The sequence below is a fragment of the Mesoplodon densirostris genome, chromosome 2 (assembly GCF_025265405.1).
Source record: "Mesoplodon densirostris isolate mMesDen1 chromosome 2, mMesDen1 primary haplotype, whole genome shotgun sequence".
NCBI classification, from domain to species: domain Eukaryota; kingdom Metazoa; phylum Chordata; class Mammalia; order Artiodactyla; family Ziphiidae; genus Mesoplodon; species Mesoplodon densirostris.
In genome coordinates this window covers 34,244,007-34,256,138 of record NC_082662.1, presented here as the reverse complement: position 1 = coordinate 34,256,138, position 12,132 = coordinate 34,244,007, and the positions used below count along the sequence as shown (strand labels likewise).

The following is a 12,132-nucleotide window of genomic DNA, read 5'->3' as shown; positions in this document are numbered from 1 at the left end:
TCAATGGTCATACAATAGTTTGCAAGATTTCTGAAAAGGCATCTATCATTATGTCCATGGTAATTTTAAAAGCACACATTAATACCACGACAAATCACTTTATTTTGAAATACAAACTAATCTAAATAGGAAAATTCTGGGATAATGTATGAAGTTAGTGACAGGGACAGTGGCATTTTCAAAAAGTCTACCAGGAACCCAAGAGGGAAATACAATGATAAAGGGGGAAAAAAATTGGCAAAGATGAGTGAACATCAGTGAATATATTGTTTAAAACACAATATAGTTTGATAGATTAATTTATTTAGGGTGGTTATAAAATGTTGCTGATTAGCTTTTAATATAACAGAGTTTCGATATCATAGAAGATAAACTTTTCTACCACATTTTCAAGAACAAGCAGCAGGGGTCATCTCAAGAGAGATTATAAGTATCGTGGTTACTGAAGACATTCTGGGGTGCTGAAGTTTAACCAGTGGCAGTCAAAGACTTGTTTATGGATTGTGGGCCAACTGTTTAGGTTTTAAGAGGAGCCTCCTAATACGGTGAAAATCAGTTAATATTTTTTTTTAATATTCAAGTAGAAACATCTCACCTGAGGCCTTTAACAATCTCCTTATATCTGCTTCCTCTCATCAAAGCAAAGTATCCCAGGACTAAACAACACAACTGTTTTGCCAGGTAGATGAGACCTTTTCTAGAGAAACCTTGGTTGATCTTACATGAGAGGTCATTATAGGCATATGCAGAGATCCAGCAGGTCCCTGAAATAGAAGCAAGGCAGACTGTCCAATCACTTTGCCATATGAACTTCTCTTCGAGAAAGAGTGAGGTGCAGAGAAGTTAAGCAACTGGCCCCTAGCCATTCATCTAGGAGTCAAACTCAGGTCCCATTTAGGGTGGTACTCTTCCCATGGCACTACACTGCTTACCAAAACATGGAGCACCTCAGGGCACATCCAAGGAAATTCTTAGGTGTCACATACAGTCCTTCATTGGTATCTTTGGGGAACTGGTTCCAGGACCCCTGCATTTACCAAAATCTAAGGATGATCAAGTCCCTTATATTAAATGGTGTAATACTGTTGGCCCTCTGTATCTGAGTTCAGCATTCACAGATAGAGGCTGACTGTATGTATAAATCATTACACCGAACTTCACTAATTTAAAAATTACAAATTTGACTGTTTAATTTGATATGTTGGTTAGAGATCTAGCTAAGTATCTGACAAACAGCACTCTATAAGTTGATACAAACTTTATTACTAAACTACTAGAAACATTTAACCAGTATCAAATCACTTGTATAATTTATAAGGACTTGAAACAACTAAATCATTAAAAACACTATACATTAAAATATTAAGGTATTGCATGGCAATTTCACTATGGCATCTAAATAAGAGCTTAGTTATGCTAACAGGGTGCACTGTTGGATGATTCCTGAAGCTACACAGAGTTACAGGTATTGTGGTTCTTTTCTGAAAAGTTTAGATCACAGCTTCTGAATAGCTACCAGCCTCGGAAGAGAAGGCAGAAAGCCAACAGGCCAGTTGTGTGCCTTATTCACACTAGAGCCTCTCTTAACCTCATAACACTGGGGGTCAAGTCAGCTGCAAGGAAGCAAAGAAGCTCCTTTGAAGGGTGGGAGGCACAGGAATATGGAAAACATGTTCACATCACTGATCATTAATTAGTGTCACTACGGCAAAACAATAAACACTTGGAAATCAGGCAGAGCTAGTTTCAAATTCTGATTCCTCTACTTATTAACTGTATGACACTGGGCTAACCCTCAGCCTCAGTTTCCTCATCTTAATATATGGATATCACCATCTATATCATAGAGCCACTGTAAGGATTAAATGAGCCAGCATATATAAAGTATACTGTACTGTGTCTGAATAAGCATTGAAAAAAAAAGTATACTAAAGGTCATCCAATCCAAATTCCTTGTTTTACGCAGCGGTTAAGATTCAGAAAGTCCTAGCTCCTTAGGGCCCCAAAGCTACCACAAAGCAATGTCTCTCTTCCATCTCCAGCATACCCTGCAACCCTGCAGAAAGAAACTCCTGAGCCATAAAGGGCAGTATAGGAGGACTTCCCAGCTGCTACTAAAACTCTTCCCCAGTTTTTATGCCGGAAATCCGTGCCTTTCACCACCAATCCTGGCTCAAGTCTGGTTATTGTTCCAAAAGCCTACCCTTTGACTCTGCTTTTGATGTACCAGATTAAACCAAACATGTCTCTTGATACTTTGTGAAGGTCTTTGGCATAACTTTTTATTAGTTCTTGGCAGTTTGCAAGAAAGACACTTGAACCCCTATTTCTCATCAACAGTCACCTTAGTAGAATTCAAGCCACTAGTGGGAAGATAACTCAAATTATCCTACAATTTCCACCTGGCACTCTCACTTAGGATAGCTTTCTCTAGCTTGTCATTACTGTGGACTAAGAGGCTCACTGGATCTCTGAGATTCTAACTCATATTCTTCCCCAGTCCTGCATCTCAACAGCCCTCTACACCAGACAACTGCATCATCTTGCCCTAATAAACACCCTGAGACAAAACGAGTGCATGTGGTTACATGGGTCAAGCTTTAATGCTCCCAAAGAAGGCAGGGTGGGAATTGATGCGCTTAGTCAGGAAATTGATTTTGAATCACAATTACCTACTTACTAGCTATATGACCTGGGCCAAGTTACTTAACCATCTCTGAGCTCACTTCTTGTGTAAAATGAAACAAGTAACATTTCATTTTCTTCATGTAAAATGAAAAAATAACACCAACTCACAGAGGTGTTGAGGCTTAAGTGAGTTAAAGCACTCAGCATTAATACCTAGCATGTGGTAGGTATTCAATTAATATTTAAATATACACTTGACTATAGCACCTATCATATAATTAGGTTTTACCATGTCTCTATTACCAGAGGAAGGCAGCAACTGTGTCTTATTTATATCTACATATATCCTCAGTGCTCAGTACAGAGATATAAATCACACCTGACCTTAGCCATAGTGTCAATGAAATAACAGGGAGTAGTGGGGGCTGATGAAAACTGAAGAGTGCATGTCTCATCTAAAGGGGCAGCTACTGAGGAATTCCCTGGTGGTCCAGTAGTTAGGACTCGGCGCTTTAACTGCCAGGGCCCTGGGTTCGATCCCTGGTCAAGGATCCCACAAGCGATGCGGCGCAGCCAATGGTGGGGGTGGTAGGAGGCAGCTACTACTGAGCTCCAACTGATGACGGCTATGGAAGAATGCTGGTCCACTGCGGTAAGAGCTTCAGATTCAATAAAAGAAGCAAAAGCCAGATCCTGGACACAAAAAGTTGATGCTAGCATAACTCCTGATATAGCATCCTGAAGAATGACTAAAGAACGAGAGTTATGGCAGAAGTTGGCCTCAACCACCATGACAATTCCTGCCAAGGACAAGGTCTTGCTCAGTACCCCAGATTACCTGATCTTGGAGGTTACACTGTATTCCAACAGAAGCAAAAAGAGAAGCAAAGAAACTGGGCTCTTCAGCGGCCTGAACATTTTATTGATCATGTCCTTAACCGACCCTTTTGGACTAGTAAGCAAACCTGTGGGTCCCAGGAAATATCATAGAAGAGAATCTCTAGAGAAAAATGAACTTCTCATATGTTCAGATGGGGAAATGAAGCCATATTCATTTGACTATTAAATTTGTTGTGTGCCTTATTATATATTAAGCTGCTGAGATGAATGTATATAGCAGTTTGTTTTGCACTTATGTTGTTATAAGTTAGTGGGATTGGGGTATTTTTTTTAAGAACACCTTTAATCCAAGCAGCCAGAATCAAGCAGCATTAGTATATTGGGCTATACTTTTAGAAGTTTTTCTCATGTAAATGAGATGTGAGGTTGAGTTAGTCCCCCCAATATTAGATAATACCATACAAACTATTTTGTAATCTTGTCTCACTTAAATAATGTGAATAACTTTCCCTATCAAATATAGACCTGTATCATTTATAATAATTGAATGATATTCCACTGAATGGATATAATTTTTTAATCAGTTCCATATTACTGAATAATTTCAATGTCTTCAATTTTAAAATATTGTAAATAGCATCACAGAGAACATCCATTATGCCCATTCCTTGTGCCACTACCCTCATTATGTCTTCCAGAACCCTTGCAATGGCTTCATAAATAGTATCATTTTGTCTGGTTTAAAAAAAAAAAAAAAGAAAAAGGAAACCAGTTTGTTTTAATGTTAAATCTTTCCATTTTCAATTTTGTTTCAATTTTTAAAAAAACGTATATGCCGGGGCTTCCCTGGTGGTGCAGTGGTTGAGAGTCCGCCTGCCGATGCAGGGGACACGGATTCTTGCCCGGGTTCGGGAAGATCCCATATGCCGCAGAGCGGCTAGGCCCGTGAGCCATGGCCGCTGAGCCTGCGCGTCCGGGGCCTGTGCTCCGCAACGGGAGAGGCCACAACAGTGAGAGGCCCGCGTACCGCAAAAATAAATAAAGAAATAAATAAAAATAAATAAAAACGTATAAGCGGATCAAAGAAAATTGAGAGCTGCCAGATTGTAACTTCTGACCTGTATCTTTCACCTGACTTGCTTCTGAACAACTATTAGCTATTTAGCAAATCAAAATCACCTTCAAGGTTTAAAATAAGGTGTGTCGACACATATCTGAAAGTATCTGACAGATGTTCTGAAGATAATCCCCAAAGAAGTCCCAGAAACATTTTGAGCAATGATAACATCGTTAGAATAAGGAACATGGTGTTGGTGCTCAGTAAATGGCTGCTCAATAAATAAATGAATAAAGTAAACTAATATATGAGACCATAAAGTAAACTAATATATGAGACCATAAGTGGATTATAAATTCTGAATTATTTGTTTTTTAAAAATAAATTATATTCTCCAAAGCATAAATGAAGACCAATGGATGGTAAACTACTCTAGAGAGACCAGTAGTTAATAATGCATGTAGAAGGACAACACAGTGGCTGATGAACAGCAAATGCTCCAAAAGATGGAGGCTGCTACTGTTATTACTGTTATTGGCAATGGGACTAGATGGCCTTTGAAATCACATGCATCCCTAAGAGTCTATGTTAGTTTGGAAACATATCTTATATGTTCCCAGAAAAGTCCCTTCCCACTATTGGCCAAACTATGAATCCTATACAAAAGGATTCATTTTTTATTCATAAACTCTTTACACCAGAATTGCTCAACTGGGATCCACTCCACACCAGTCATAACATGAAATGCTTATTAGGTGTTCTCACAAACAGGGTTCCATGGCCAAATAAGTTCGAGAAACACTGCATAATGTATCCTTTCTCCTGAAGGGTTGTTAAGGTATATGAGCACAAACATTCTCAATACTAACTCTGCAGAAAAGAAATGCATTTCACATTGCCCATTACTTTGTCAAGGATCCTTTTTTCATCCCCAGAGGACACATTAGCATTGTATAAGAACTAATGTTCAATGGAACAGCTTGGGAAATGCTGCTCTAAGCCACTTACAAATTTTAGTGGAATGAAAGGAAGACCACAGGTAAGTCTATTCTGGTGAGAATGGTCAGTTTATTCTTCAAAAATGGTTGGAGTTTTACACACATTATGACATTTCCCTTTTTAATGAAAATGACATTAAATATCACCATAAATAGCAATCCTGTGCCTCTCAAATAACTGCCAACCGAGTATACTTTGCTTCTTAAAAAGGCCCCAACTTCGTCATTTGATAATGAGCAAATTCTAAGCTACTTACCTTCAGGGTACAATAATAGTTTTTCAGACAGTTAAAAATGACAAAAATGTTCAACTGTACAGATTGTATGTACTTTCTTTTTTCTCTTTTAAATGGACAGATCATGCCACTGGTGAGGGGATATGTTTTCTTAACACTGGGCAAAGAATCTCACTTCATATAGATAATGGAAAATTTGCAGCTCCTGAGGACAGGGTTAACAGTAATTAGGGGATTTTGAAAACCTCCAGTAACTCTAACAAATTTAAGCCAATGATAAGATATAAAATATTCTATGCTCCAATATCATTTCCTATGAGTCACTGAAGCATTTACTGAAGCACTGCTCAAGATCACTATTTTAGCTCATATTCATGAATGCGTTTAAGAATACTTCTTGAATCTGATTTATAACAATATACTGTTGATTTTAAATGAGGGTGTTCATTTAAATAGGACACCTTATATACCTTGAACATGAAGATTTGAACCTTTAATTTAAACCTATTCTACTGGAAACATTCAAATGCAAAGGTTAGACTAGTCCCTCTCTCTAAAAACTGCACCTTAAGTTTATCCATCAGAAAGCTCTCACTGTATAAAGGAAAGTACAACGGATTTAAACGTTACCTGCAGACAAGTAAGAACTTAAACCAAAATGGAAAATACAACTCCCATGCTGAAAATGAGTAGAGAGGTTACCTCACTGCTATCAGGTACATCACTGCTAAAACATGGAGAGGTGTGGGAAGGATGCAGCAAATTTTGCAACCTGGCAAAAATTTCTGCAGGCAGGGAGATTTTTTTCCTGAACCATTCCACAATGTTGTCTTTCTGCTTACTTCAAAGAAAATGTTATCCAGGTGACTACAAATCAAACTGACGGTCCTACTTCAACTGACTATTTCTATAACTAGAAAAAGTTTCAAATGACTATAATGCAAGTCCCTTCCCGGACAAAATGATAAAACCGGTTGTTCTGATTTCAATAATCATTGCTCTTTGGCAAATACGAAGACTTTTTCTTCCCATCAGAATCAGTACCATTCAGCACCTGGGGATTAACAGAGGGGATCAGGAAACAACCTAACCCTGAAACAAATGATCTTATGACTTTGCGGATTCATAAGTAATACTGACCTCGCAGCAGTCCGCTAGAAATCAGCTCCTAAACCACAACAGCACAACTAAATTAGACTATTTCTTTCATGTCAAGTGGCTCCCCCCTCCACCGCCCCCCCCACCCCCGCCATGCAGAAATCTTACTGTACATAACAGAGCAGATAATTACAAAGCCTCCTCATCAAGGAAGCTCTAATTGGCTGTCAGGCAGATTTTATGCTATTCTCAAAAGAAAGTGATGTGTTCTCTCACTTATTAAAGTTCATTCAGTGACAGGCACCTACCATATGCTACTGTATTCATTTTTCAGTAAGTACTCTATAAGATAGGTATTATTAACTATTACTTTACAAAGGAAGAAACTAAGGCTCAGACAGGTTAAGAATCTGACCACCTGCCCCCCCACGGAGGGTAAACACCTTACTGAGACAGAATTCTTTCCCAGGTCTGACTCCAAGGTCAGCAACTACACTGGCCCCTCCCAAAGGCACTTTTTGGCCACAGTATTTCAAATCCATTTCCTCCTACAATTAATCTACTAATATTATGTTAGGTGCTTTGAGTCTCTGTGGGAAAATACTAAAATGACCTTGTAGCCTTCCTAACTAGTCACAGTGCATGCATGCAAAACTGAATAAACAAAATGAAAAGAGAGACTGTAAGACATCAGATAACTCACAATCAGTTTGCTGTGAGCACAAGAAATAGAATGGAAAAGAACAACTTGCTGGCTAAGGAATGTTCTTCTTAGGTTGTATGCCTGAGGCTGGAATGAACCTCAAGGAGGTCATTTGTGACCTTAATAATGTCCTCTGCTATTCTCCCTCCTGTGAATGAGGCAAACTTGTCAAAATACAAAAGGTGCCTTAGAGGCATCTCTGCCATCAAGTCAATTCTTTCAACAGGAGAGGAAATGCTGTCCAGTGGAATGAGCACTAGCCTGGGAATCCAGTAATCTGGCATACACTTGGCTCTGCCCTTACATAGAAATGACCTTATCAAGGTCATCACACTCTTCAGGGCCTCAGTACAAAGGGTGTGCCCGAAAGAACCAAAGGTCACTTCCCTAGTTAAGATGTAAGAGTTTTTCTTTTTCTCATCATATTCTATGGTGTCAAGAGAACACTGTTTAAGGGACTTCCCTGGTGGTCCAGTGGTTAAGAGTCCGCCTTCTTCCAGGGATGCAGGTTTGATCCCTAGTCAGGGAACAAGATCCCGCATGCTGCGGGGCAGCTAAGCCCACAGGCTCTAGAGCCCACAACTAGAGAGCCCTCACAACCGCAACGAAAGATCCTGTATGCCCCAATGAATATCCCGTGTGCCGCAACTAAGACCCAATGCAGCCAAATAAATAAATAAATAAATAATTTTTTTAAAAAAGAGAAAACACTGTTTAACAGTAAGGGCTTCACAAATTGTGTAAGAATTAAGAGTTACAGACTTATGTTTGAATCTGGGCTCTGCCACTGACTGGCTATGTGACCTTGAACAAATTACCCAACTCCTCAGTTTCCTCATATGTAAAAATGAGGGTGGTAATAGTACCTATCCCATACTGTGTGAGGATAATATATATATTTATACCCTTGCTGGCTCAATGTAAGCACTCAATAAAAGGCAGTAACTATGACATTCCTGAATTTTATTCATATATCTTTAGTGGCTCAGTACCTCTGATCTAAGAAGTTAGAGAGGGGAATTTCAAAACTGCCTCAAAAAGACACCTACCATGGTCCCACATTTCAGTCTGCCTTCTCTGTAAGTGGAGATAAGGAACCTTAAATCTTTTCTAGCGTCATAAATCAGTTTTGCCCAAATGGAAAATGTGTAAGCAAATGAAGTAACAATTATTTGTTATAAGGATTAAATAAGATGACACAGACACAGTCTGTAAAGTACAAAGCATTAGTATGATTTCTGCTTAGAAGACAAAGCTGATTTTCACAAGGTTTTAGTATAAACTCAGATCTACTCAGACCTCCTGGGAGTTCAAGATTTCTAGGGTGGTCAGTTCCAAATTATATCAATAACAAGGCCCAGCAATTGGCCCTGGGTTAATGCAGAATGTACATGGGCTAATGTAGAATGAAAGTGTCACTGGTGCTGAAGAACTACCGCCAAGAAATGCTTGCTGAATAAAAAAGATATTTATATGTATACACTTGATTTTATAACCTCGACCAGATTCGCTAAAAAAGAAACTAAGTTATGGATGCCATAACAGTCTTCATATTTGATTAACTTAATGACTAAGCCAAATGAAGCTGAGATGACCAATGTACAAAATGTACAGCAAGCCCTGTTTTCCCTCATACTTTTGACTCTATCTTCCACACTGCAATGTAATTGCAAACATGAGGGAGGAGACCCTCACCTAATCATATCAAGACACAAAGGAGTTAAGACTTCCAATTCACTGGTCTCCCCTTGAAACCTGAATTATTTAAAGGTTTCCATGCAAAACTGGAATTGCAAATATTTTGTTGTAACCAGTTTTAATTTTACACACCATTGAGGATAAGCATATCCTAGGATCACCCCACAGTTTGAAGAAGGTACTAGGTTTTTAGATAGGTCCCAGTATTTGGGGACAAACATCCTAAAGAACTGGTGATGTTTGAAAAAGCTCCCCAGTGAGCTCTTTACACTATGCACTTGGTAGTTCCTCACTGCTTGGCATTAATCATTTCCATATATAGAAAGACTACGTCAGCAACATTCTGAAGCCTGGTTTTAAAAGATACAGATTCTTAACCTTTCTGTACCTATTTTCCCCATTATCTACCTGGGTTCAGAAAAACTCCAGCAGTTTACTTTGTAAATCCCTCCCTTCACAATAGAAACCAAGGGATACAATTTAAATACCTAGTTGAAAAAATTATAATCTATATGGTTACCATTCTGTGGTTTGAACAGTACAAAAATTCTTCTTGTAATTATTCAAATAAATACAAATTCTTACTCAAATTCCCCACTCAATACACTCCTAATACCCAGAAGTCAAAGAAAGATGATCCATTGTGAAATATAAAACTACCTGGGAGTTTGACAAGTCAGGTTTATGTTGATAGCATGGCATAGTAGATAAAACTACAAGCTTTGACATCAGGCAACTTGGATTTGAATCCCAGCTCAACCACTGAGTGACAATGGACAAGCTACTTAACCTCTCTGATCTTCAATTTTCTCATCTGCAACATAGGGATGATAATGCCTACCTAACAGGAAATGTGTTAAATGTGCTCCAAAACGTCAATTCCCTTCCTCTACCACTTTCCCCTTTTCTCTTGAAAATTCAGTTGCATTCACATAAAACTGAGACGTGAAAATCACAGGAGTTTCTTGAAAATGGTATGAAAACTGAAGTGTAACATCTATCTAAAGCTGAAAGAACCACCTAAGACAGACAAGGAAAAACAAATTAGGAAAACAGAGGTTTAACAAATGTGTTTCCATGATCCCCAAACCTTGGGAGGAGCAAACGTAGAACAATCCAAGTTACCACAATTCAATGGAAAAGTAAGGTACCCCCAATAAGCTGACTCTAACAACTCTCAATTAGAACAAAAGCTTTTTGAAATATGAACCACAGAGAGTTGACAAGTCCTCTAACTTAAGACAAGATGCAAGAAGCTATGCACGAACTTATTTTCGTTCCCGGCTGCTTATTTAAAAAAAAAAAATAGTGTGTATGAAGGTGGGTGTATTTTTTAGTCATATATAGAAGGAAATAAATGAGCCAAGATCCAGGATCTCTGTCAAGCGCTCTTCCACTAAAGAGGAACCTAACAATATCCTTTCAAACAAATAATTGCCAAGTATCTGATATTTGCTAAAAAGAGCAGCTTTGGAAACTTGGAAACTCAGCCCTGAACTGTATCTTTCCTAGAACAGTAAAACTTCATGTAGAACATCTCAAAACTAGCAGCATGGTCCTGAGACCCGATAATCTATAACTACTCTCTTAATATAACCCCCAAATCCTAAAATTCCAAAAATGTTTCTACTTTTTCACTACTATAGATCTGTCACTACTTAATGCTGTGCCTCCTAGGCTCGGCATTCAGTTATTAAGACCATGTACACCCATCCAGTAGAAACCCTCTCTCAGTCTGGGTCTGTTTATTTGCTCCTCACACCACTGTCCAGGTCTGGTAACTACGGAGTCCAGGGCTCCACCAAAACCTCAGTGTTTCAAAACTGGGACTCCCTAGCAAAATTCCTGATCTGATCCTATTGTTCGTCGGGTATGTCTCTAGGGCCCTGATGCCCTCTCCTCCTATACCATGCCCTCAGACCTGGCATCCGTGGACATCAGGGTCATTCCCTGTGTTACACTCCAAGTCTAGCACCCCTGGATCTCGAAGATCCTCTCAACCTGTAACTCGGGTTTCAGTGTTTCCAAACCTGGCACCCTTGGCGCTTGCACGCCCCTATCACGGGCCATGCACGTTCCATGGAGGGTAACTCTGGAATTTGGAGTGCCTCCCACTCCCGGCCATGCACAGGATACCCGCGAAGTACTGGCCAGACCATCTCCCACTCTTCCCCTTTAAGGCCTCTAAGCTCGCCCCCAACCTCCACCCCACGCCTGCGCCGTAGGGGGTCATCACCCTGCAGCCAGAGAGCCCCAGACGCGCGCATCCCAACAGCCTCCGATTCCTTCATCACCCCCTAGGCCAGAGCCAGCGCGACCAATAACGTGCCAGGTCCTCGGCCTCCCCGCCACCGACCAATCACGAGCGAGCCCCCCCGCCGTCGCCTTCCGCCAATGGGAGAAAGCCCGCGGGCCGGGCCGACAAGGCGTACGGACCCCACGAGCGCAGCGGTGGCGACAGCGGCGGGCACGGCGAGAACACAACATGGCGGCGGGCAGGCCGCACCGAACTACAGCAGCAGCCGCGCGAGGGAAGTGAGGTCTCCGCCGAAGGCGGGAAGCGCCGCCCCTCCCCCCTCCGCCGCCGCTCACCTCTCCCCCTTCCTCCCGCGGATGCTCCCGCACACTCACACGCCTCTGCTTAGAAGTCCAAGGAAGAGCAGGAGCCGCCCACACGCTCCTGCGGAGTCGGGCAATGCAGAGACCTGGGCACGGCGGAGGGGAGGGGGAAGCGTGCGTCAGGGAGAACGGAGCGCGCGCGAAGCGGGGGTACAAACAAGATGGCGGCCACGCCGTTTGCACCGTTTCCCCCCTCCCCCTCCCCCTCCCCTCCCCCTTCCCTTCGGCGCTTCGACTCCCAGTGTCTTTAATGCG

The 12,132-nt window shown here is 40.9% G+C and overlaps 1 protein-coding gene across 3 annotated transcripts in view; it reads right to left on the bottom strand.

Annotated features, from left to right (window-relative positions):
- NFYC (nuclear transcription factor Y subunit gamma) overlaps nucleotides 1–12,115 on the bottom strand; it is a 63,925-nt gene extending 51,810 nt beyond the window's left edge. Inside the window, exon 1 of one of the 3 annotated variants that reach the window (XM_060089612.1) lies at nucleotides 11,851–12,115. Coding sequence is in view for 1 of the 3 variants with exons in the window: in XM_060089611.1 (XP_059945594.1) it covers nucleotides 11,289–11,328 (40 nt within the window). In the remaining 2 variants the exon portion in view is untranslated. Of the gene's footprint in view, nucleotides 1–11,288; nucleotides 11,360–11,850 lie in introns of those variants that run through there. The other 2 variants (XM_060089613.1, XM_060089611.1) reach the window with 2 other exon arrangements.
- Nucleotides 12,116–12,132: the final 17 nt, after the last annotated feature.